The sequence below is a fragment of the Macaca mulatta genome, chromosome 10, assembly GCF_049350105.2.
Source record: "Macaca mulatta isolate MMU2019108-1 chromosome 10, T2T-MMU8v2.0, whole genome shotgun sequence".
Classification (NCBI taxonomy): Eukaryota; Metazoa; Chordata; class Mammalia; order Primates; family Cercopithecidae; genus Macaca; species Macaca mulatta.
In genome coordinates, this window is record NC_133415.1 from 25,930,858 (window position 1) to 25,958,444 (window position 27,587).

The 27,587-nt window shown below is 41.2% G+C and overlaps 1 protein-coding gene and 1 pseudogene across 3 annotated transcripts in view; both read right to left on the reverse strand.

Moving 5' to 3' along the window:
* GRK3 (G protein-coupled receptor kinase 3) overlaps positions 1-27,587 on the reverse strand; it is a 160,753-nt gene that overhangs the window by 73,330 nt on the left and 59,836 nt on the right. The window contains exon 3 of one of the 3 annotated variants that reach the window (XM_001104308.5): positions 4,750-4,823. The exons of 1 other annotated variant lie outside the window; for it this stretch is intronic. In XM_001104308.5, coding sequence (XP_001104308.2) covers positions 4,750-4,823 — 74 coding nt within the window. Of the gene's footprint in view, positions 1-3,548; positions 3,725-4,749; positions 4,824-27,587 lie in introns of those variants that run through there. One more of the 3 variants, XM_028827930.2, reaches the window with a different exon arrangement.
* On the reverse strand, positions 118-2,364 carry LOC100426373 (tyrosine-protein kinase Yes-like; annotated as a pseudogene).

Consider the following 27,587-nt stretch of genomic DNA (forward strand, 5'->3'; position numbering starts at 1 on the left):
ATGCTATCACCCACATTGTCATCAGTATCTTAGCTCTATTTTCTTTGGACCCTGAAATTGGTTGGAAAATTCATCATCGGTACTCTAGAGTTTAATACTTGAAGAAAAAAAAGTGGTTTTGTGGAGCCATATCTGGGATTCCAGTTTACCATTAAAAACGTGCAGAGTAAAGAAGATACTCTTCTTTTGATCCCTGTAGAAACTCTACACAGGTTCTTCATATTTTGGTAGATATGTGCATATAAAATAGGCTACTTGAATTATAAGTTTTCTCCCGGCTGGTACTATGGCTCTGTAGCAGTGAAGTAGTCTTCCAAGAAGGACTGAATATATTCAAATGTTGATCTTTCATCAGGGTCCTTCTTCCAACACAGATTCATCAATTCATGGAGGGATTCCGGACAGCCCTGAGGGCAGGACATCCTGTATCCTTGCTCCACCTATTCCAGTACTTCACGGTTCACCATACCTGGATATGGCACTCTGCCCTTTGTTACCAGTTCCGTCTGTAGAATTCCCAATGACCAGACATCAGACTTTATTGTAAACCCATCATACAGTGCAGCTTCAGGAGCTGTCCATTTGATTGGAAATTCTGCACCTTGTCTTGCTGTGTATTCATTGTCTTCAATTAACCTTGCTAAACCAAAATCTGCTATTTTGCCCACAAGATTTTCTCCTACAAGAATATTAGCAGCCCGGAGATCTCAGTGAATATAGTTCATTCTTTCAATATATGCCATACCATCAGCAATCTGAGCAGCCATATCAACCATTTGTACAAGCTTCAAATACTTTCCATCTCCTTCCTTCAGTCCTTAAGGAAATCTAATAAGCTTCCTTTTGACATATATACAGTGACAATGTAAATTGGCTCTTCAGAAACAACAGCATATAGTGGAACAAGTTTACCATGTCTTTTTTTTTTTTTTTTTTTGGTCATTATCTGAGCTTCTTGAAGGAAAGTTTTGGGCATCATTGTGCCTGGTTTTAGTGTTTGATTGCTACTTTTGTGGTTCCATTCCATGTTCCCATTAATATTTTGCCAAAACATCCTTGTCCTAGTTTAACCTCTAGTCGCAAAATTCTCAAGGGATTTCCCAAGCATCTTTTGCTAGACCTTGAGTCTGAGGTTTCACAGTTGGACACACAGTTGTTAACGTGTGGCATACACTATCAGCATGTTCTGTGTAGTGTTTTGCCAATTTCTGCAGAGCATCCAATTGTTCTCTGGTTGTGATATAGTATCCACCACTGACAAGTTTCCTAATTTTGTAGTGTTTCATTGTCACCCCTTACCTCATCCCAATCACGAATAGAGAGGGAATAAGCACCTTTAGTAGTTTCACTCTCTCATTTTTTTGTTTTGTTTTGTTTGTTTGTTTTTTAGATGGAGTTTTTGCTCTTGTTGCCTGGGCTGGAGTGCAGTGGCATGATCTTGGCTCACTGCAACCTCCGCCTCCCAGGTTTAAGTGATTCTGCTGCCTCAGCCTCCTGCGTAGCTGGGATTACAGGCGCTCACCACCACGTCCAACTAATTTTGCTTTTTTTTTTTTTAGTAGAGACGGGGGTTTCACCATGTTGGCCAGGCTAGTCTAGAACTCCTGACCTCAGGTGATTCGACCCTCTTGGACTCCCAAAGTGCTGGGATTACAGGCGTGAGCTACCACGACCAGCCGTTTCACTCTCTCTTCCTAAGAAAATACCTCATTGATTTCCAGGATTCAGAAGTAATCTTTCAGCATCTTTTCTCCCCATTTTGCGAAAATACCACTCTTCTGCCTGAATGGAATCTGCAGGCGCTACAACTGCTCAGGATATAACCATTCTTTCCTGCAGCGATTGATCTTGCTTTCCACCAGTCTCCTTCCGTATTGTTAATTACTTGAAATCTTTCACCCTTCTTAAATGAAAGGTCTTCTGTAGCTCTAGCTTCATAATCATATAAGGCCACAAATATAGTAACACCACCTGTTAAACCAGCAGGATATGAACTTGGCACCACTGAGAATGAGGAAGATGCACCTCCAAAAGGTGTTACCCCTGAGGATCCTCCAAATGGTGTCATGGAAAGACTGCTGAAATTAACTGCTGTTCCCTTTGCTGAAGATGACGGACATGGTGACACTGCGGCGGGTTCTGCTCCTATGGCTCACCCTTGTACGGACAGGCTCTGGAGTATTTTCAGGTATTTAATGGCTGGAATTTCGTTTTCTTTGCTTTTAATGCAGCCCATTATCAAATCTGTCCTCCAGCTGTGCTCTCATGAGTCGCTGCTGCTGCAGCTCCGGGTGGTGGGAGGGGGCGGTGGGTGGAGGGGAGGCCCCGGGGCGCTCTCCCTCCTCCACCTCCTCGTCCCCCATTTTTGAAGGAAATTTTTGCTGGGAATAGAATTCTAGGCTGGCAATTATCTCTCTCTCCTTTAACGATGGCCATTTCATTGTCTTTTTTTTTTTTTTTTTGAGACAAAGTCTCCCTCTGTCACTCAGGCACCATGGTGCAATGGCACCATCTCAGCTCACTGCAACTCCTGCCTCCCGGGTTCAAGCGATTCTCCTGCCTCAGTCTCTTGAGTAGCTGCAATTACAGGCGTGCACCACGCCTGGCTAATTTTTGTATTTTTCGTAGATACGGGGTTTCACCATGTTGGTCAGGCTGGTCTTGAACTCCTGACCTTATTATCTGCCCGCCTTGGCCTCCCAAAGTGCTGGGATTACAGGCGTGAGCCACTGTGCCCAGCCTCACTGTCTTTTTTAAAAACCATTTTTCTTAAGATGTCAGTCAGTCAAATTGTTGCTCTTTAAAAGTATTGTGTCTTCCCCACCGTTCACCATGGCTTTTTTTTTTTTTTGAGACGGAGTCTTGCTGTGTTGCCCAGGCTGGAGTGCAGTGGCGCGATCTTGGCTCACTGCAAGCTCCGCCTCCCAAGTTCATGCCATTCTCCTCCCTCAGCCTCCCGAGTAGCTGGGACCTCAGGCGCCCGCCACCACAGCCGGCTAATTTTTTTGTATTTTTAGTAGAGACGGGGTTTCACCGTGTTAGCCAGGATGGTCTCGATCTCCTGACCTCGTGATCCACCCGCCTCGGCCTCCCAAAGTGCTGGGATTACAGGCGTGAGCCACCGCGCCTGGCCTGTAAAATTCTTAGTATTATCTTTTCAAATATTGCTTTTGCCCTATTCTCTCTCTCCTCTTTCTGAAACTCCAAACCTACATGTGTTTAAGAATGTCTCATGTGTCTCTAATGTTCCTGTTTCTTTTTTTGATTCCTTTTCTCTGTGCTTCAGTTTGAGATTATCCACTGACCTGCCTTCCTATTTATTTTGTCTTGAACTATCTAACCAATCTGCTATTGAACTGAACCATTAGTTCTAATTTCAAATATAGTACTTTCTGTTCTAAAGTGTTTAAGTCTTCATAATAAATTCAAATTATCCTGAAATTATGTATCCCTTCATCTATTTTGTCCATCTTTTTCTCTTTTTTCTTGAACATATGATTCATAGTTATTTTAAAGTTATTGTCTGCTAACTCCAATATCTGACTCACCTGCTGGTCTGCTTTTATCGCCTTATGATTCACATGATCTTGCTTCTTAGCATGTCTCATAATTCTTTACTGTATGCTAAACACTATACAGTCCTTATATAATGTTATTGCCTACCTGTAAAAAAGACAGAAAAGGGTTCCCTTTGTACTCTGGTAAGCAGGTAAGGAGGGAGCTCATCATCCAATAAGGGATGGCGCTAGGTTGGGTTGTCATTTTTGTAGGACCCCGTCTGCTTCTGCCTTGACCCTGTTTCTAAGGCATGCCCTCCATGGAGTTCAAGGAGAGACTTTTATTTCCTTAGCACTGGATTCAGTTCTGCCCGTAACAAGTTTTCAGCTTAGCTCTTTGGCCTCCCACCCCACTCAGCTTGAAAACTTGGCATGTGTTTTGAGAGGGTGACTAATCTCATATGTGGGGCTCTCCTCTAGTCTTATTTTTAAACTCTAGCTCCAGAAACCTTTTCTGTATTTTTTGTCTCCCAGAAGCAGCCAAGCCTGGATGCTCATCTGCCTGCTACACCTGAAATCAACAGACACCCTGGGTGAAAAGTAGCCGTAGACACTCAATGTCACCAGACCACTTCCTCTAAGGTTTTCACCTCTCGCCCATTCTGTTTCCAGCCTCCAGCCTCCAGCAGGTCTGTTTCCTAGGCACTGTAAGGCTGTAGGAGATTTCAATGTGCCTTCCAGAAGTTTCTGGCCTCTCTCTTCAGCTCCCCTCCAACCTCAGATTTCACCAAATGTCGTATGGGGAAAATCGGTCATGCATTTGAGTGCCCCATCACACCCCCAACCAAATATCCAATTTGTCAATCCAGTATGACCAGAAAACCTGGGCTAGTATCTCTTTCAAAGCTAATAGCAGTCCTCTGCCTCTGCTCACATCTCCAGAACTAGCACGCTTCCACAGAAAATAAAATACCTGGCGCTCCTTGGTGCAGCTCTGGATGAGCCTCCTGTCTCTGGAACTGTCCCTCACTGCTTCCATAGCACTCTAAAGCCTTTAAGAATGCGACTTTTATGGCATGCTCAGCTTTTTATACCTGTTAGCATCTCAAACTTGATACTATATTTTGCACTACTAATTACTTTCAATGAATTTCTAAATATTTATAAGATATTGAGTAGTCTTAATATGTTCCAAAGTACAGTTTAAATATGCTTTTGAAAGAAAAGCATCAGTAAAACAGTTACTTCTTACCTCTTCATAAAACTTCACCTGAGGTACAGCTTCATTAATTTCATTCAAACAAAAATCTTTAAATAGCAAGAAACCTAAAGGAAAAAAATAAAAAATTTCAGGGTGGGCAATTAATTGAAATTTTATCCCACAAGGGTGTTTTCAAAGCAATGTGTTTATACCTCAACCTCTTCCTCCTCTACTTTTTTTAAAAAAAAATTCAAGAAACTAGTGAATTAATTAATTCCTAGAAGGAAATACTCTGGGCAGAAAAATACCACATACTTGGCTCATTGCTTCAGGATTCCTTCTCTATTGATGTTCCCCCCTCCCCACCCCCCACTTTCTACATACTTTCTACAAAAGTATGATACAACAGGGCTGACTTTCGCGACCGTCACTTGGAGCCGCTGACCATTGTAGTGACCAAAATAACAACCAAAGGAATAAGAGATACAGACAGTATGAAAGTGTTGGTGAGAATCACCAAGACACTAATAAACACTATGCCCACTAAAATAGGACTAAACTCCCTTAAAAAACAAAAACAAAAACAAAAACAAAAAACTTCCAAAAAGAACTTTCCAAACCTTTCTAGTCCCTTCTCTTGCCACTTACTCACTATTTCCAAGTCCCTACCAAATACCTAGTGCCAGAGAAGATTACCCACTCCCAGGTCATTCTTTACTCCTTCACAACTACATGCCTCACCTTTAAATACCTTTGCCTAGAATATCACACCCCTCTCTGTATCTTGAAAATTCCTAAAATAACCAGAATTGAACTCAAAGGCCGCCTGTGCTCTGAAGTCTTCTCTGATGAGACAGCCCCTATTGCACAATGCCTGGTACACAGTAGGTGGTCAAAAAATGTGCATTGAATGAATGGTTGTTTACTCAGCCTTTCCAACATTCTGTCAAAATATTTACCACACACTAATTAGTTACCTGATTTATAAGGCTCCCATTCCATTTGAAATCCTAGTGCCTAGCTTAATGCCTAATGGTCACGCCTAGATAAACAAAGTTGAATAGAACAAGCTGATACCAGACTGAAGGTAGAGATACTTGAAGATTATAAAATTCCAAAAAGTCAAAACAATTACATGGAGAGTTCGCAGAAACAGAAGCCGCAGAAAGGAACTGAAGAAAGACTCACAAAGTCTACCACATAGAGATGAAGTGGACCAGAATTCCCCAGGTGGGACTGTAAAAGGAAGTGGCTGTGATGAGATTTTAATTAACATTAGCATAAGGATCTTGTAACTTGAACTGGTCGGTGACTGATCCATAAATTCCCCTCCATAGTTCCTGGAATATGGCCTTTGAAAATGGTAAGCGTTCGTTCACTCAAACTAGAGTAGAATGACAAAGAGTACTAGTTAAATAGGCACAGCCAGACTTTACCAGGGTCAGGCGCACACCTGCAGGGGGAGCACAGCCACGCTCCTCCCATGGAGAAACTGCGATGACCCCAACATAGGCAGGAAGTAGGAAATTCAAGAAGCAGGCAAATGGGAAGGATACATCTCTACCTGTTTGTATGTTAGTATTCTGATTTTAAGAGTAATGATTGTTTCTTGATTTTCATTCATTTCAAAGGATTTCCTAATTTCCCTTGTTATTTCTTCTTTGATCTGTGAGTCCTTCAGAAGGGTGTAGTTTAATTTCAAAATATTTGGGGATTTTTCAGACACTGATTTCTGTTTAGCTCTGTTTGCGGTCAGAGAACATGCTTGGTATGATTTCAATGCTTTTAAATGCATTGAAACTTTTAGTCTATCTAGGTGAATGTTGTATGGCACTTGAAAAAAATGTGCATTCTGTTCTTGTAGGGTGGAGTGTTTCATTTAAAAGAATACAAAGGCAATTAAACCAAGTGGGCTTGATAGAGTTGTTCAAGATGGTCCTCTGCAGCAACACAAATGGAACTGAACGCCATTATCCTAAGTGAAGTAAGTCAGAAACAGAGAGTCAAATACTGCAGGTTCTCATTTACAAGTGGGAGCTAAACAACGGGTACACGTGGACATAGGGAGTAAAATAACAGACACTGGAAACTCCGAAAGGCAGGAGGATAGGAGAGGAGTGAGCCATGAAAAATCACACACTGGGTACAATGTACACTAAAAGCTCAGAGTTCACCACTATGCAGTGTATCTATGTAACAAAATTGCACTTGTACCCCCTAAATACATCAAAATAAAAGATCATCCTCTGAATCTTTACTGAATGTCTATTTATTCTCTTTTGTTTGTTTGTTTGTTGTTTGTTTTGAGACAGAGTCTCGCTCTGTCGCCCAGGCTGGAGTGCAATGGCGAGATTTTGTCTCACTGCAACCTCCGCCTCCCAGGTTCAAGTAATTCTCCTGCCTCAGCCTCCCGAGCAGCTGGGATTATAGGCACCCACCACCATGCCTGGCTAATTTTTGAACTTTTAGTAGAGATGGGTTTTCACCATGTTGGCCAGACTGGTCTTGAACTCCTGACCTCAGGTGATCTGCTCGCCTCGGCCTCCCAAAGTGCTGGGATTACAGGCATGAGCCACCACGCCTGGCCACCTGTCTATTTTTTCTATTCATCATCAACAGTGAAGTGTTGAACTCTCCATTTGTAATTGTAGATTTGTTCATCTTTTTTCAATGTTGTCAGTTTTTGCCACATATATTTCTTTTTCTATTTCTGGAAGAGAAAACTAACATGAGAATTTGAACTTAAGTATTTTGATCAAATCAGAGATGTTTTCAAAATGTCTAAATGACAAAATGAAATAATACCACACATGGACCACTGTCTTTTGACTACACTTGGAATCAAACTGAAACTCTTTACCACAGCCTACCCACACCCTACCCACACCTTCTAGAGTCACCATTTCCTTCTCTGGCCTCATCTCACAGTGCTCTCCTCAAGCTCACTTCACTTAGGCCAAGCTTCTGTACTGCAGTTTCTCTAATACCAAGCTCATTCCCTTCTCAGGGTTTCTTACCAGCTATTCCCACTGTCTCACACACTTGTCCTGGATCTTCTAGACGAACAGCTCACTAGCTCACTTAAAATACCCCTTTCCTTGAGGAGGCCTTTCATGATTCTCATTCATTCTCACTGTCCTGCTGTCTATCTCGCATCCATTCACACACACACACCACAAAACACTTTGTAGCACTTACGATGAGCAAAAATTATCACATGTTTATATTTGCTTCTTTACTGTCTACCTCTCCCACTACAATGTAAGCTGCAATGCATAGGGTACAGGTGTTTTATTCTCTACTACATTTGCACAAGAGGATTGACTGTGACAAAGACAGAGCTCAGGAGAGAGAATAAAGGAAAAAAGGTAGAAGAGAGAGAATAGGTACAAGGAGAGGGAGGGAAGCGGGTGGAAAGAAGGAAGGAAGAGGACAGAAAGAGGAGAGATGAGGGAAAGAGGGAGTTGAATGAATGAACATCCAGCTTAGAATGTGTTTATGTACTTCTTTAAGGAAATTTCCATTGTTGGTTGGTAGAATAAGCCAAGGACTTAGTTTAACACACTATAGGAAACACAAAATATTATTTTCCTCCTGTGTGCACATAAACTGAAGCCTTACCTTCTATCAGCTGTTTAAATGGAGCTGTTAAAATGAAGCAGCAGGAAGAAAGATATTTGCCTTTTGGCTAAATCCTAAATCACTAGGACCTCCTAAATGTCCTAGGCTGAACACAACTTACCTTCATCAGCCTTAAATTATATAAAAAGCAAATGAAGCATGGCCTAGATTAGGGCAAAATATAAGAGGCAAAAATAAGGAAATACTTTGCCTAACAAGCTCACTTCATCATTGCAATTTCTCCAGATCTTAAAGAGTAAAAAATAGTGGCCTAACACCTGCTTAGTAGATATCTATGAAATGTGTTTACTTTGTTTCTATATTTGAACCACTGCAAAATGCTGAATATTAACTTTTTAGTGTATGTAACACCCAGGAAAGGCAAACTATCCCAATTTGCCATCACAATAATTTTTCAAAAATTAGTAGAAAGAATTGTATTGCTTTTTATAAAATGTAAGTTAAGAGCTTTTGAAAGTATTAAATATAAGTGGTTTCTATGAGAAAATTTGAAATCTCCTAAAAATTAGAAAGGTGAAAAGAGAAACATGAAAATTTTCTTGCGAGAAAAAATACTTGTCCTCAGTTTTACCAAGGAGATTAAAACACTAGGAAGGAGAGGAGACTGCATAACTGCTAAAACTTCCTCCCAATATTGACTAATTCTAGAAAACATTTGCTGAGTATCTACTAAGAGCCACTGTGTTACTCACTGAGGATGTAATTGTGAAAACAGTGTTTTTCCAATACGGGGCTTATGGATTAGTGTAAGAGACAAACAACAAAGAAATAAACACATACAATTTATAACAAGGAATATATAGTAATTAAATATGATGCTGAGATAATGATAAAAAGAGGAAGATGTATTTCAGAAAGAACGGTCAGTAAGGCCTTTCTGAGCTGTGAGATAAACAAAATACAATGCATGTCAGATAAGAAAAAAGCTGGAATATGTAATCTCACTCCTCTTCAACACTGTATTGGAGGTCCTAGCCAATGCAATAAAGTAAGAAAAGGAAATAAAGGTTTTCCAAATTGAAAAGGAAGAATTAAAACTGATTCTATTCAATCTGGTTACCTACCTGGCAAATCCTATCTTTGTCAAATCCAAAGTAACTACTAGAATATGTAAGTAAATTTAGCAAGGCCACAGGATATTAGGTCATTAGATAAGAACCAATGAAATTCTTATAAACTCATAGCACACAATTTTAAAATGGAATTTTAAAAACAAGTCAGTTTGTAATAACAAAGGACTATCAATACATAGGAATAAATAAATAAATGACATACAAGACCAATATGCTAAAAACTATAAAATGTTACTGAGAGAAATTAAAGAAGATCTAAATAAATGGAAATATATACTCAGTTCATGGATTGGAAGATTTAGTATTGCTTAGATGTTAATTCTCCTCAAATTAATTTGTAGATTCAGTGCAATTACAATCATAAGTCCAACAGGCCTTTTTAAAGAAACCGACAAGCTGATTCTAAAATATATATGGAAATGCAAAAAACCTAGAATACCCAAAACATCTTAAGGAAGAGGAATAAAGTTCAAGGCCTTAACGCTATCCAATTTCAAGACTCATTACATAGCCCTACTAATCTTAATCAATGCATTAGATTGATTAATATGGTTATATAATTTAGTGGCATTAGATTAAATCACTGGAACAGAAATATAGGGTCCCAGAATATATCCACATTTATATAGTCAATTTAAGTCTTTTCAGCAAATGATACTGGGAAAGCTGATATCCATATGGGGAAAAGGATGAAAGGAATTGTTACCTCACACCTTATAAAGAATTAAATTAAGGATTATCATAGAACTAAATGTGAAGGCTAAAATTATAATGCTTCTAGAGTATATATAGAATATCTTCACAGAAAATCTTTATGTAAAAAATTTCTTAGGCAGGGTAAAGAAAGAAATGATAAATTATACTTTATCAAAATGTAGAACTTCTGTTCTTCAAAAGACACTGTTAGAAAAATAGACCAGCCATGGACTGGGGTAAAATATCATAAAACCTAAGTTAGAAAAAATGCCTTGTAAATTTGCATTCAAAGAAACAAACAAAATTCTTACAAATCGATGTTAAAAGAAGAACAACTCAATAAAAGAACTCAAGGAAGATTTGAACACATCACAACACATGAACACTTCACAAGAAAGGAATATAAACACCCAGTAAGCCCATGAAAGGGACGCAGCATCATTGGTCATCATGTAAATGTAAATTAAGCCACTCTAAGATACCCCTTCTCAACTACTAGAATGGCTAAGTTAAATATTGACAACCCCAAGTGTCAGCAGGGATACAAGGCAGCCAGAACTCCAATAAGTTGCTCAGGAGGACAGACAATGCCTTGGGTCCCCCATGCCTCTGAATCAACAGCCAGGGAAGGGAGATTTTGTGTGGGCTGGAGTGACTGAGCCTGACTGCCAAGGGGATCCACACTAGAGAGATAAGGAAGAGCGTGTCTGGAATACAGGAGATTTCCTAGGGTATCCCCCCACTATTACTATGGCCTGTCATTAAAGTCAAGGGAAAACTATAACCCAATTCAGGTGGGGCTATGAATGTCCCAGACCTTTCAGGAGTAATGATTTCGGTCATCCCACCAGATACAGAACCATGACCCACTGAGGTGCTTACTGATGGTAAAGGGATCACATAATGCATGGCAGTAATGAATACCAGCTACAACCACGTGACCAGTTAGAGGAATGAGGACTGCAACTGTCATGAGTGGTTCCCCCTTATTGTGTGTGTGTATGTTAAACAAATATCTTTGCTTTCTTTCCCCCTTCTTATCCCTTTATCATGTAACAGAAGATATACTGACTTCCTAGTGTAGCATTTAAATATTGTTAACTTTACATGAAAGTATTTAAGTTGCAGGACGTCGAAGAAAAGAGCAAACGTTATCCAAGGACTTTGCATCCTCCTCTGGGAAAAGAATCCATGCATTTTCCATTGTACACAGACTAGTTGTATCATGTTAGATGGAAGTATGACCTTGTTATCGTCTTTATTGGAGATTAATCGTGGTGTAGGGAGATGTGTATGAGCACCAAGATGACAAGAGGTGGATGTGTGATGATTAATTTCATCTTGGAGAATGTCCTGGAATGAGATTAACATTTAGATCAGTAAACTGCGAGTAAGCAGATTGCTCCCCATAACGTGGGTGGGCTGCATCCAATCAGTTGAAAGCCTGAATAGAACACAAAGATCAGATGCCCCAGGGAAGGGAGAATTTCCCAGCAGACTGCCTCCAGACTTCATCTGCACTACCAGCTATCCTGGGTCTCGAGCCTGCCAGCTCACACTGCAGATTTGGACTTGCCCGTCTCCATGATAAGCCAGTTCCTTACAATAAGTCTCTTTCTGTCTGTATACACACATCCTATTACTTCTGTATCACTGGAGAATGTTGCGTTAAATAGATTTTGAGCATGGTAAAGAACGTTCAGTCCCTTAGGAAAATAGTTTGAAAGTTTTTTATAAAGTTAAGCACACACTCATATAATGCAGTGATTCCTCTGTTAGATACTTATCCAATGAAAACCTGTATCTCCAAAAACACTTGTATAGGGATCTTCATAGCACCTTTATTCATAACTTATCTGAAACAATTCAAAGACTACCAACAGGAAGATAGGCAGAATGTGATATTTTCACACAATGGAATACTATTCAGCAATAAAACAAAACAAACTACTGATACATCCAGCATTGTACCTGTATTAGTCACGGTTCTCCAGAGAAACAGAATCAGTAAGATATATATAAGCAAGTAAGAGGAGACTTATTATAGGAATTGGCTCACATGATTATAGAGACCGAGAAGTCCCATGCTATGCTGTCTGCAAGCTGGAGAAACAGATGGTGTAACTCAGTATAAGCTTAAAGACCTGAGAACCAGGAGAACCATTCTCTAAAGCCAAGGGCAAAGGTCTGAGAACCAAGAAAAGGCTGCTAGTATCAATCCTGGAATTCCAAGGCCTGAGAAACTGGAGCTCCAATGTCCAAGGGCAGGAGAAGATGGATGCCCAAGCTCAAAAAGAGACAAAGGATGGGCCCTTTCTCTACCTTTTCGTTCTATTCCTGCAGGCCCCCAATGGATTGGGCAATAGCCATCCATATCCCTGATGGTGGATCTTTTTACACTGATTCAAATGCTAGTCTCTTCCAGAAACATCCTCACAGACACATCCAGCAATAATGTTTTACCAGCTATCTGGGCATCACATTTAACCTAGTTAAGTTGACTACTAAACTTTACCATCACCGTCAGTAAATGTCAGACATTATGTTGGTCAAAGGTTGCCAGATACAAAGAAGTATATGCTGTATAATTCTACATACATAAAGTCTAGAACAGGCAAAAACTGATCTGTGTTTTTAAAAAAAAAAAAAAAAAAAAAAAACCAGCTCACACTTGTAATCCCATCCCAGCACTTTGGGAGGCCGAGACAGGCGGATCACGAGGTCAGGAGATCGAGGCCATCCTGGCTAACCCGGTGAAACCCCGTCTCTACTAAAAATACAAAAAAATTAGCCAGGCACGGTGGCAGGCGCCTGTAGTCCCAGCTACACAGGAGGCTGAGGCAGGAGAATGACATGAACTCGGGAGGCGGAGCTTGCAGTGAGTGGAGATCGTGCCACTGCACTCCAGCCTGGGCGACAGAGTGAGACTCCGTCTCAAAAAAAAAAACAAAACAAAAACAAAACAAAAAACAGAAAAATACTTGCCTCTATGAACATGAAATTGGGAAGAGGCATGAAGGAACTTTCGAAGAATGGAAATATTCTGTCTTTTGATAGAGGTAGGGGTTATGTAGGTCAATACATTTATCAGAATTAAACTGTGTACAGTACTGTAAGTAAATTTACCTTAAAGAACTGAAAACAAATATTAACTCTAGCTAGTAGGTTTGCTTTCACAGTAGTACGAGTTAGCAGTTCGGAAACTATTTACAGTGTATTCTAGGCTTACACAAATGAGTAAATATATTGAGGATAATAAGAGCCTTTTTGGACAAGAGAGTTAAAACATGGAAAGAGAACAGAAGGTACACTGTAGCACTGAATTGGAATGGGAGTATCTATTTGAACTCATTGCTTTTGGTAGGTAGAGATGTGAACACATACACATATACACAAACATTTCTTTGCTCCGTGTATGAAGGTCTAGAAGCAATGACACACCAGCAGCAATGAGCACTTCTGTGTCCAAATTTAGGCTGCTAAACACCATTCTCCATTAAAAGCAACTAGCGCTCCTTAGAGAAAAGGCTGATTGATTCTAGGGCAAGGACAGTGAATAAATAACAACATGAGCTTTAAACATCTGCTAGAAAGTAAGCAAGGGCTTGTAGGATGATGGAGCTATTTGAACAGGAACCAGCTTAAAAGCGCTCCTAGTAGCCAAAACTGGGAAAGTGTGAACATATCAAAATAAATATGAAGAGTAATAGATCATAACCCATTAGATAAATTAAGGATCCATGAGTGCATACTGATATAAATAAGCAAATAGGGAGAAGGAAAAGTGCTTTCTTATAGTCAAATGCCAATCAAAAACTATGGAATGAATGATGGAGTCAGAAAACTGATGGGTGCCAAAACTAGTGAGTAAGTTTGAGTAGGAGCAGAATATTTACGTAGTGTCAAAAGCAACTCCCACAAGTTACTTATTTACAAAGGGAAAACTCATAACAGTGGAGGATGCTAGCAAACACCCACTTTAAGCAAACGGTCAAAATTAACAATCACCAGACTTGGGACAACTCCACATCGTGATGCCTTGAGAACAACACGACATCTGACCTATGGTCTCCCCGACAAAAGTGCCTAACATGAATCTTAATTATTATGAACCACTAAACAAAACAAAAGAAAGGGATATTTTACAAAATAGTTGTCCTGTGCTCTACCAATGTTAAGGTCAAGAAAGTAAAAGAAAGCTGAGGGATTTGTCCAGATTAAAGGAGACTAAAGGTATGACAAGGAAATGCAGGCATGTTCCCAGACTCAATCCTGGACCAGGAAAAATTATCGCAAAAAAAGAACATTTTGGAGAACAACTGTCGAAATGTGAATATGGACTTTGGATTAGACAGTAATATTATATGTGTGCTCAATGTCCTGATTTTGAACACTGTACTGTGGATCTCTAAGACAAAAACCTTGTTCTTAAGAAATATAGGCTGGCCAGGTGCGGTGGCTCACGCCTGTAATCCCAGCACTTTGGGAGGCCGAGGCGGGCAGATCACGAGGTCAGGAGATCGAGACCATCCTGGCTAACACAGTGAAACCCAGTTTCTACTAAAAATACAAAAAAATTAGCCGGGCGTGGCGGCAGGCGCCTGTAGTTCCAGCTACTGGGGAGGCTGAGGCAAGAGAATGGCATGAACCCAGGAGGCGGAGCTTGCAGTGAGCCGAGATGGAGCCACTGCACTCCAGCCTGGGCGACAGAGCGAGACTCCATCTCAAAAAAAAGAAAAAAAAGAAATACAGGCTGAAACATATAATAGTCAAGAAGTGTGATGTCTCTAAATTACACCCCTTAAAAATCATACAAAGAAAGAATAATGAAACAAACGAGGCAAAATGTATACAAACAATGAAACTGTTTAAAGCAGGGGTGTCCAGTCTTTCAGCTTCTCTAAGCCACATTGGAAGAACTGTCTTGGGCCACACGTTAAAAAAAAAAAAAATCACAAAAACATCTCATAATGTTTTAAGGAAGTTTATAAATTTGTGTGGGGCCACATTCAAAGCCATCGTGGGCTGCATGAAGCCCACGGGCCGCAAGTTGGACAAGCTTGGTTTAAAGGGTATATAGAATTCTTCATACCATTCTTATGGCTTTTCTGAGTTTGAAGTTATTTCAAAATATAATTTTAAAATGCATATCAAAATACAAAGTTATTAGAAAAGTGGCAAAATCACAAAACTCATTTATGACTAAAATTATATATAATTATTGGCAAAAAGGCTAGAGAAAAATAACTGAAATGTGGCTTTTAACTATTAGAAATTTTATGTGACTAATAATAGAAATGATTGCTGTCCAATTGGCTTTTCAAATATTTATTCCTTTTATAATTAGTAATTTCCAACTCATTTAAAAACTATATACAGACTTTTGTACTGGAAGAAAACTTACAGCACTTTAAATCCTTGAACAAACACAATATAATGGAAATGCTAATATAATTTAACCAGAGCAATGTTAATAAGCACCCTTATAATTAAACATAATTCTGAGAGGAAACATAAAGGTGCTTTAATGCAGCAAATCAGTTACATGTTCCAAGAGTTCTCTAAAATATTTTATCATAACAATTTGAAGATTATCATTTTCACGTATTATATTTCTCTGCAGTCTTTTGAATAAAACACCCTAAGCAAGCACACTAGCTCCCGTATAATTGGAAATTCCCTCCAACCCCTGCAAGCACCATGAAACAACTACCTTACATCTTATCATCCAGCATCACAACACGTATCATGAGACAGCCCCATTGACCCTACTAGAATTATCTCTAAACCAGGATCTCTAAACCAGCATTACATGTTAGACCTTGTGTCTTAATCTGCCCATGTGAACAAATTAACAAAATAGGTGTTAGGTTTCTCTAATATTAGTAGATTTTTTCAGGTTTAAAAGAAAAACCCCTTGGATTAATCTCCAGAATTTTTTCAACTCTTAGATTCTATATCTCTAAATAAAATAAAACTAATCAAATTAGAAAGTCATGAATTGAATGGTGAAAAATACAAACATAACTAATAATCATGAAATCAAAGAGAAGAAGAAAATGAAATGGACAAAACAAGCTGATTATTAAAAGACCTTAAAAGCTAGGGACAAACACCTAGACAGTAACATGAAGGTCTAGAAATAAAAATTAAATTATCCAAAGAGCAGATAGTGAACACTCACCATAACTATGCTGTATGGAATAATGAAAAGCCCTAATAATCAAATAATCAAATTATTATAATGCATTTTCTTACAAAGTTTCAAAAGTTTGACCAACCAAAGCATTAAAATAAAACATGAAAAATCAACTATTTAAAATATTATCATGAAATACATAACCATTTTGCCAAGAGATAATGGAATCGAAAGTGCCCTAATTATCATTTGCTTGAGAAATAAATTAATTAAATAGATGTATTCATATATTTGGTGCACATTCCGAATTGATATTTTTATTTATTAGTACTGAACAATGGGAAATTTAAACTTAAGCAACAGAACAATAATAACACAAAAAAACCCAACACTTAGAAATAAATCTAACCAGATATGTGCATGATTTGTATGCTAAAAACTACAAAATACTAATGAACAAAAACAGAAGTTATCCAAATAATTAAGAATAATACCATGCTCATGGAATGGATTGGAAGACTTGATATTGGTAAGATGGCCATTCCTCCTAAATCAATCTATAGACTTAACATGATCCCAGTCAAAAATCCAGCAGAAATAAACTGATGCTAAAATTTATATTAAAAATCAAAAGAACTAGAATAATAAACTTTTTGAAAATAACAAAAAGGATTTACACTATCTGGTTTCAAGATACATTATAGGCTGGGTGCGGTGGCTCACGTCTGTAATCCTAGCATTTTGGGAGGCCGAGGCGGGTGGATCACTTGAGGTCAGAAGTTCGAAGCCAGCCTAGCCAACATGGTGAAACCCTGTCTTTACTAAAAATACAAAAAAAAAATTAGCCAGGCATGGTGGTAGGTGCCTATAATCCCAGCTACTTGGGAGGCTAAGGCAGGAGAATCACTTGAACCTGGGAGGCAGAGGTTGCAGTGAGCCAAGATCGTGCCACTGCATGCCAGCCTGGGTGACAGAGCAAGATTCCATCTCAAAAAACAAAAACAAAAACAAACAAACAAAAAAGATATATTATAAAGATACAGTAATCCAGGCAGTATGCTGTTGGAGAAAAGGATAAACACATACATCAATGAAAAAGAATACAGTCCAGAAATAGATCTACATATACATAATCAATTGACTTTTCACCAAGGTGCAAGGATGGTTCAATGAGGAGAAGAAAGCCTTTTCAACAAATGGTGCGGGAACAATTGAACATCTCTGTGCAAATATATGTGATTCCTACAAAAATTAACTCAAAATGGATAACAGAATGAAATATAAATCTTCAAACTATAAAATTGTAGGAAAAAATTCAAGAAAATCTTTGCAACCTTGGGTTAAAGCAAAGGCCACCAAGATCCAACATGATCTATAAGGGTGAAAACTGGCAAATTCAGTTTCATTATACTTTAAGACTTCTGTTCTACATGCTTAAGAAAATGCAAAGACATGCCATATATTTGGAGAAAATATGTACAAAATACGTATCTGCTAAAGGACTTGTATCCAAAATACATGAAAGACTCTCAAAATGCAATAACGAGAACACAAACCAATATTTTTGAGCAAAAGACTTGAATACACTTTCACCAAAGATACGTAAATGTCAACTGAAAGCATGAAAAACTAATATCATTAGTCATTAGGAAAATACCAATTAAAATCACAGTAAGATAATACTATATACTAGAATAACAAAAGCAAAAAAGAAAAGACAATAGCAATGCTGGGAAGGATGTGGAGCAGTTGGAACTCTTAGACCACTAGTAAGAATGCAATTTGTATAGCCTCTTTGAAAACAGCTTCTTTAAACAAACATTTGTCATTTGACCCAATAATCCCACTCCTAAGTATTTACCCAAGAGAAATAAAAATGTATGCTCTTATAGTCACACAGAAATCTGCAAACAGCTATTTATAGTAGCCAGTTTTATATACAGAATCCAAAAACTGGAAACTACCCAAATATTCAGTTGGCGGATGGATAAACCAACTGCGACGCATCCATACAATGGAAGTTTCCCAATACACGGGAGTGAACTACGGATACGTGCAACATGCCAGTTTCAAACACATCATGCTAAATCAAAGAAACAAAAGGCTACATGCTAAATGATTCCACTTATAAGACCTTCTGGAAAAGGAGAAATCATAGGAACAGAAAACAGATCCACAGTTGCCAGGAGCTGGAGCATAAGGCGTGGCCTGACTATGAAGGGTCACCAGGAATTTGGGGAGGTAACTAACTGCTTTGTATCTTGATTTTGGTAGTAGCTGCACACTTTATGCATTGGTCAAAACTCATAGAATTGTAGATCTAATTGCTGAATTTTACTTTATTTAAATTATACCTCAATAAACCTGCACCTCCACACCCCCACCTAAATAAAAATAGCACCATGAAAGAAGAAAGAAAAATAAAATTGGGTACATACAGTTGAGCCAGGAATAAAGCTCAGAGATGTTCCCTCACAGTGGCTGTAAGTAGGCCACAAACTGGAATCTAAAATTTCTAGAAGCCAGCCTGATCACTTGCATAGTTCTCAGTGTCTACAGGATGTTTTCATAAATGCAAGTTTGTATGGAGGATAAAATTATTCATACACATAAGTGTTGACTAAAATGAGTCATTAGAAAGGTTCTTGGTAATACAGAGGTCATAAACAAGTACTCTGACATGTCTAGGATACAAAACATTCTTTACAAATGAAAATAAGGGAAATTGTAGATGACAAATAAAAAAGCAAATTCATAAATAAAGAAAAAAGCATACAGATATAAAACCTGAAAACTCCATAAGATGTTATGTCTCTACTGGCTAGGGATTACTAACCTACATTCCCAATTAACAGCTCTCTGCTTTTTTTCTTCCAAGCTCCAACAGGAGCCAATAAACATAAATCAAAGTGAGTATTCAGTTAACTGTAATCATCTATTTCATATAAGCCTTAAATGCGTTTATTTTTATTTAACTCTACTTTTCAAACTGGAACTGTTACTTCTTGACTTAAAACTTGACAGGAGGAGAAAATTATAAATGAAATATAATTTGGGAATATTGTAAATAGTTTTGGATCTTCTAAAACCCAAGTTCTCCATCCTGCCCCCAATTTAAATTCAACACATATGTGTTCTTCCAGCATATCAATAAAATATTCCTAGATTTATTAATAGGATCATTCATTTAGATAATGGAGAGATTTTGAGCCATGAATATTAAGAGTCCAATAGACAAAAGCACAAATGGAAATGAATGTGGCCAAAGAAAAATTCATGGAATGTTCCAAGCAATTGGCTCTTGACTCAAAAAGGAACAACGCGAACTGGGACTGGGAGAGAAATGTAAGAATGTAGGGGCGAGAAAATTCTATCAAACCCTTCCAATGGCTGGCTTGCTTTCAGCCTTTTAAAATCATTACATAATGACAGAAAAGTAAAAATTTCTGACTATGCCACCATGCTAATACTCCTCTCCAGATTGCAGTCAATTTTTTCCTTTATCACAGTTCTCTGCACATCAGACAGTAAACAAACTGACAGTTAAAATAAAGAGAGATTTAAAATAATTTAAAATGAAATAGAAATATTATTCAAATAAGCCATATGACTTACATTTCCCAGGAACTTCTCTAAGAACAAATATGAAAGCTGGCATTATGGATACCGGGGTCTGAGTGTACAGCACAAATCATCTATCCACCTCTCTGGACAAAGTGGGGGTGGGGAGGTTGTGAACATGCTGAGTCTAACCATAATTTTAACAAGGAAGGAACAGAATAAGAGCCAACCAATCGATACCCATGAGTTTGCTTTGTGATAATTCTTGTGGCTATGAACTCATGATTTCAGCACTTTTCTATATGTATATTTTATTAAATCAATAAAAGTTTATTGAAAACAGAATCAGTCAGGCAGTATTTATGGCATGATACTATAATGTAAAATGAAGGGTCCTCAATGCAATTGTACTCTGCGTGGAGATCCTGATAGCTACACACAAAATGATAACACTTAGTCGTCTTGTATTAAGTGCCAAATTCACTTGGTAGAGGAGAAATGCTAAAACGTCAGTGTTACTTCCTTAGATGACAGCAACAGCATCCTCACTAAGCTCCCAGCCACCTGTCATCCTCCTTTCCGATTCATCCTTCATGCTACTCACATCAGATCTGGATCTGATCATGACACTTCCTTGCTTTAAAACTTTCCATGGGTGTTGCAGAGGATATTGGATAAGACATTCATGTTACTGTAACGCACACCACGCTCTGTCCCATACCTCTGCCGTGCAAATGCACTGCCATAGACCTGACCTGACCAGACCTGACCTACCCACCCACCAGCCAGATGTCCCTTACGACTTAACAGTCCCTTGCACAGAGTTGGGAGAAAAGACATCAAAGTCATCACACTGATTTCTTAATGGCCTTGGCCCAGAGGTGACACAACCCACTTTTCTGAAACGATGGGAGAAACTAATAACAGTGGTTGCCTTGGGGGTGATGGTAGTTCCAGCAGGTTCCAGCACCCACAGCTCCGCATGCTGTATTAACCTATCTACCGTAAATCCTGCCTCTGTATCTTCATACGGACTCCTCCCATCTCGGCACCCACCCTTTCTTCACCAATCTCCTGGCAATTCTCTGCCATCCACTTGTCTAGCCCCTTTCTCACAAGCCTCTTTTCCTGCAGGCTTGACCTGGTTAACATCTGCTACACCTTCAGGGCTTCAGGCGAGCACTACAGAGAGCAGTACACTTGGAAGGCCGCTCCTCAAGGCAAGGCAGAGCTGCCCCTTCTATGCTCCCACAGCACTGGGTTATTACCATTTTCTGAACATGATCCGACTTTATGACAATGATTTGTTTTTATTTTATAAATGAATAACATAGTTCAAAATTGTTAAAATATATTTTAAAACTTTTCCTCTCTTTCCTGCCCTTCATCTTGCCAGTCACGTACCACCACCATCACCCCCAAGGCACCTGCTGCTATTAGTTTCTTCCGTCTTTTCTGGGAAGTGGGGTATGTCACCTCTGGGCCACGGCTGTTAAGAAATCGGTGTGACAGCTCTCTGCCAGGGACTCCAAGTCCTAAGGGACACTGGTGCCACAAGATGGAAGACCTCAGTGCATGCAGAAAAGCCTCACGCTGATCTGTAACAACCTGTGACAAATGTTACAGGCTCGTGACAACTTGTGACAAGCACTGTTACCAAATGAGAAAAAACATTGCCTGTGTACAGTCCCTGACATTCTGCGGATTCCTTGTTACAAGTGTTTGCGTTACCTTCGAATACAATATAAAAGCAAGTGCAAATATGAACTCTAATTTTCCACTGTACTCTATACACACTGTCAACATCAGCCTTTTTTTCAAAACACTATGCCTTGGAGATCTTTCTATACCAGTCAGGAGGAGCTACTTGATTCCCTTTCACAACCGCATGGCATTCCATCTCATAGCACAACATAATTTACATAACTTGCTCTCCAGTGAATATTTGGGTTGTGCCAAATAGTTTGCTTTAACAAAACTGCTGCAATAAATAACCCTCTACGTCCACTGTGTATCATGTATTGAGGTACGCTTGCAGGATGCCTTCCTCAGAATAAAACTTCTAAGTTAAAGGTCATGTAGACATTTTGTTATTTCAGTAGACAGGGCCACATTCGTCTCTGCTGGAGTGGTACCTATTTTAACTCCCACCAGCAATGGATAGGAGTGCCCAGTTTGAAACCTACTGCCATACCAGAAGTGTGTTCTTTAACTTTCGGCTTTTTATCGATTTGAAAGATAATAAAATAACATTTGAGAGCAACTTTGTGTTTCTCTCACTTTTGAATAACATTGAAAATCTTTTCTTAGGTTTAAGTTCCATCTGTTTCCCTGTTTTAATGACCTGTCTGGCTCTCAATAGGCTTTGCCCATTTTTACCCTGGATGATGGGGCTTTTGCTTAGAAGTTTCTAGGGCTTTTCTGTATTGGGATTTGCAAGTCAACACTGTTGCTCAAGGAATCCTCTGGATGACCGCCTCTCAGGTACTTGGTCAGATCCATGTGAGTGATCTGTGTGTCTGTTCCTGGTTCCATGTCATTCCTGGTGTTGACAGAAATACCTCTAGCATTCTCCTCTTAAACATGACACTGGCCTTTGAAATCAACAGCCTGCATCATGTTAAGGACCGAACACATCGTTTCCTAGTTCAATGAGTAGCACCTGGTTCCTCATTTGTCTCCCTGACTAGGCTGTGGGCTACAAGAGGGAAGTGGTCTGTTTTTGTTTATTTTTCTCTCTCATCCCTAGCACAATGGCTAGTACTTAATCAGCTCAATGAACGTTGGATAAATTTACTTAAGGGAAGACAGCACCGTTGCGGTAGGGAAGACAGGCACGGTTGCGGCAGGGAGGACCGACACCGTTGAGGTAGGGAAGACCCGCACGGTTGCGGCAGGGAAGACCGGCACGGTTGCGGCAGGGAAGACCGGCACGGTTGCGGCAGGGAAGACCGGCACGGTTGCGGCAGGGAGGACCGACACGGTTGAGGCAGGGAGGACCGACACCGTTGCGGCAGGGAGGACCCGCACGGTTGCGGCAGGGAGGACCGGCACGGTTGCGGCAGGGAGGACCGCCACGGTTGAGGTAGGAAAGACCGGCACCGTTGCGGTAGGGAGGACCCGCACGGTTGCGGTAGGAAAGACCGGCCCCGTTGAGGTAGGGAAGACCCGCACGGTTGCGGCAGGGAGGACCGGCACGGTTGCGGCAGGGAGGACCGGCACGGTTGCGGCAGGGAGGACCGCCACGGTTGAGGTAGGGAAGACCCGCACGGTTGCGGTAGGGAGGACCGGCACGGTTGCGGCAGGGAAGACCCGCACGGTTGAGGTAGGGAAGACCCGCACGGTTGCGGCAGGGAGGACCGGCACGGTTGCGGCAGGGAGGACCGGCACGGTTGCGGTAGGGAAGACCCGCACGGTTGCGGTAGGGAGGACCGGCACGGTTGCGGCAGGGAAGACCCGCACGGTTGAGGTAGGGAAGACCGGCACGGTTGCGGCAGGGAAGACCGGCACGGTTGCGGCAGGGAAGACCCGCACGGTTGCGGCAGGGAAGACCCGCACGGTTGAGGCAAGGAAGACCCGCACGGTTGCGGCAGGGAAGACCGGCACGGTTGCGGTAGGGAAGACCCGCACGGTTGCGGTAGGGAAGACCGGAACGGTTGCGGTAGGGAAGATCAGCATGGTTGGGGCACAGTCACAGATGGTTTCAGGAAGACTTTAAGTGCAAGCTAGGCTTGGAGAGATTAATGGGCTATAGAGTCAGGAGAAAGAATGAACCAGTAGTGCTCAAAGGCAGGAAATTTGGCATGAGATAAGGAAAGAGTGTGACTTCAATTTAGGCAGAGCAAGTTCCTACAGGGAAGAGGTGGAAGGTATGCTTTATGACGCCAAGGAGGCTCAGGGAAGGTTAGCCTTCAGCCACCGGGCTCAGGGATCCAGCCTCAGGAATTCCAATACTCAGTATTTATTAGTTATATAATACTCTGCTTGCTGAAAGCTTCAAATGCCAAAAAGCCTGCTGGGGAATAGTTTTCAGTATAAGTGGGCAATTGTTTCATAAAAAATAAAAACTCGGCTCTTGGGCCCAGTCCTGAGGATTTTAGAGGAGAAACTCTTTCTCCCCAACACGGGAGTCCCTGAGCAAGGCTGAAGGTCGGTACTATGAATTTGTACTCCTTCTCCTTCCCCCAAGGTACTCTGCAATATGACGCTTATCTGCCATGACACCTGTCCCCAGCTGACCCTTGCATCCTCTTCCCTGTCCCTAACCTTACCCAAAATAGGTACTTGGTGTCAACACCTATATACTAATAGTGCCTGCCTACCTCCACCCCACTGAATATTTCTATTAGAATGTGAAGATGTTATCAAAAGCCTTCAAGACTCAAAAGACTAAACTTGTAACAGTGGAACACGAGGTGATATGGGTGCCACTGCCAACCCATTGGGGGCAGAGGTTAGCCCTGACTGGGCACCAATCCTCACACCCACAGCCTGGTGCTATGCCGCCCCAACCAGCTTGTGGTTAGAGCTGCTTTTCATATTTACTGTGGAATCTAATGCATATAAATTGACTACTTGCTAGAGCAATCAGATGGTTTCTGTGATTATTTTGCCCCAATTCATTTTAACTTATAGCCAACTGAATATAGTAATTTGTCAATTAAATAACAGAGGTATTTTTTTAAAGTCATCTGGTAAGTTGTGAATACCTCTAGTGAGAGTTCACTCTGAATGTTTTAAAGAAAGTAACACCCAGTGGCTTCACAGCCTCCCAGAAGAGGGGATATCTCCTGTGGAAATGAAGTTGGCTTGATTGGTGAACACTCCCTCCCGCTCCCAGTACAAGGGAAGGGCAGTGGACACAGCTGCTATTCCCTGATCCCTACTCCAAACAGCTGCCCAAAGGATCCCTCTACTTCCACAGATATTCATCTTATCACCCATCCCAACAGTGCACAGACATCTGCAAGTCCTACGGCAAGATGACTTGGAGACAGGTGCGTGGGCTAAGACTTCACACTAAGAGAATCATCATCGGCCAGGCGCGGTGGCTCATGCCTGTAATCCCAGCACTTTGGGAGGCCAAGGCAGGCAGATCACGAGGTCAGGAGATGGAGACCATCCTGGCTAACACGGTGAAACCTTGTCTCTACTAAAAATACAAAAAATTAGCCAGGCATGGTGGTGGGCGCCTGTAGTCCCAGTTACTCGGGAGGCTGAGACAGGAGAATGGCGTGAACCCTCGGGGGTAGAGCTTGCAGTGAGCCAAGATCGTGCCACTGCACTCCGGCCTGGGCGACAAAGCCAGACTCCGTCTCAAAAAAAAAAAAAGAGAGAGAGAGAGAGAATCATCATCTAGTATACACTCTTTATATTAAATGCTGCAAATAACAGTTTGATACTAATGGCAGTTGAAATCATTGTGTGCGGAAACAGAAAGTCAACCAGAAAAGAAGACTCAATTCCTCAGATGTGTAAAATACTCAACTAGAAGCTTTAGAATTACAAAGAGAACATAGCCTCAGAGATGAGCTTTGACCTCAAGGATGAGGTGGGAAACATTAAAGAGGCACCTCACAGTATTACACTTTCCACAGTAAGCGCCCAATGAATGCTACAGACAATAAGTAGAGCAGGAACATCAAAAGAGATAATTCATAGTCAGAAATCAGGGTTTTTGTTGTTGTTGTTGATGCTGTTTTATGACGGAGTCTCGCTCTGTTGCCCAGGCTGGAGCTCAGTGGCCCGATCTCGGCTCACTGCAAGCTCCGCCTCCTGGGCTCATGCCATTCTCCTGCCTCGGCCTCCTGAATAGCTGGGACTACAGGCGCCCATCACCACGCCCGGTTAATTGTTTGCATTTTTAGTAGAGTCGGGGTTTCACTGTGTTAGCCAGGATGGTCTCAATCTCCTGATCTCGTGATCCGCCTGCCTCGGCCTCCCGAAGTGCTGGGATTACAGGCATGAGCTACCGCACCCAGCCAGAAATCAGGGTTTTAAGCTAATCCCTGAATGGTGAATCTTTGTGAAGAGGACAGGAAAGAAGGTGGCCTTCCACAGAGGGAGACAGACTGTGAAAGAGGATGCAGGGTGCCAGGAGCATGATGCCTGTTCACAGTGAACACTGAAATTAAGAGATGAGGAAAAAAAGACGGAGGCAAGTTCTGGGTACCTGAGTGACAGGAACAAGCTGACCGCACCCTGCAGTGGGGGCTTAGGAAAGCTTCGGAATGCAATCACACCGTGATAAGACTGTTTTCAGACTGCCAGACAACAGAAAAAGAGCTGGAGATTGGAAGTGCCTGATCCTAACTCCTGGCCAGAGGCTATGCTTCCCAGCAACAATGAAAAGTTTAACAAAAGGGCTGGAGAAAGAAAAAAATCAAAATAGGATAGCCAGGTAGGAAGGTCCTGAACTATCTGGGTTAGGGCAATAATGGCATAACTAAGGTGGCTATGGTGGAAATGGAGGATAATGGGGCAGGAGAGACAAGGACAAGAAGGCATCAGCGAGGCTTCAGAGCTTTGGATCCTGGACAGCTTGGAGAACAGTGGTGTCATTAATGTCAATAGAAAGGGAGGAAAGGACACCAGGTGTGCATGTGCATACGTGTGTATGCGTGAATACAGATGTGCAGGTTTCTTAGTTTGCATTTTTCTGTTCAGGGAGGTGATAATTAGTGAGGTATTGGATCTGTTCTGGTAGAGGCAACGGCAACACATTACACTAGAAATGATCATTCATTATGAAATGAACAACAGAACTGAAACGAGCTGGCTCACTAAGGCTGCACCAAAGCTGTGCCATCAAGTAAGTGCAGAGGTTATTTGTGGGAAGGCACAGGTGCAAACAAGGATGCAGGAGACAGAGAGGAGCACAAGCCAAAGGTGGGGCCTTACAAGGCGGGAATCAGGAAGGCCTGATTCCGTCGTAGCTGCTGCATCCCTCTGTCTCGTCACTTCATCTTTCTGTGCATTAGCTAGCCCCTCTCCTTCTATATTTTTGAATAACTTAAGAAAGTATGGCTGGGCGCGGTAGCTTACACCCATAATCCAGCCCTTTGGGAGGCTAAGGCAGGCAGACTGCTTTGAGCTCGGGAGTATGAGACCAGCCTGGACAACATGGAGAAACCCTATCTCTACAAAAAATACAAAAATTAGCCATGTGTGGTGGCACACACCTGTGTTTCCAGCTACTCAGGAGGCTGAGGCTGGAGAATCACTTGAACCCGGGAGGCAAAGGTTGCAGTGAGCCGAGATCGCGCCACTGTACTCCAGCCTGGGTTACAAAATGAGACCCTGCCTCAAAAAACAAAAAGAAAAGAAAATATGCTTTATAGAATGTATTTATTCCCCTGAATTATAGAAACTATGTATACAGTGACCCCAAAACTATGGCATTGAACTTCTCCTTGAGTCTTCTCTTCCTTATTCAGTTCTGGCTCCAGAACATATCCCAGGCCACCCATTCTTGCATCTCTGCTGCTCTTACTCTGACAAAAGCCAACTTTGGCGACTTCCTAAATGCGATAGGAGTCGCCAGATTCTTCTTCCTGTTTCCATGTTCCCACTCTGATCCCAGCAATTCATTCTTCATAAAGAGGCTAGAATGATCTTAAAACATACATCTGGCCTGGTCAAAACCCACCAGAGCTTCCCATCACACTCAAAACCTTGGCTCCTGCGCAGTTCCCTGCCTCCCTCTTCTCTTTCATCGGATGCTGCCCGTGTGGGCCTTCTGGTAGTTTCTGAAATGCACTGCCCTCTCTCCTGCCCCT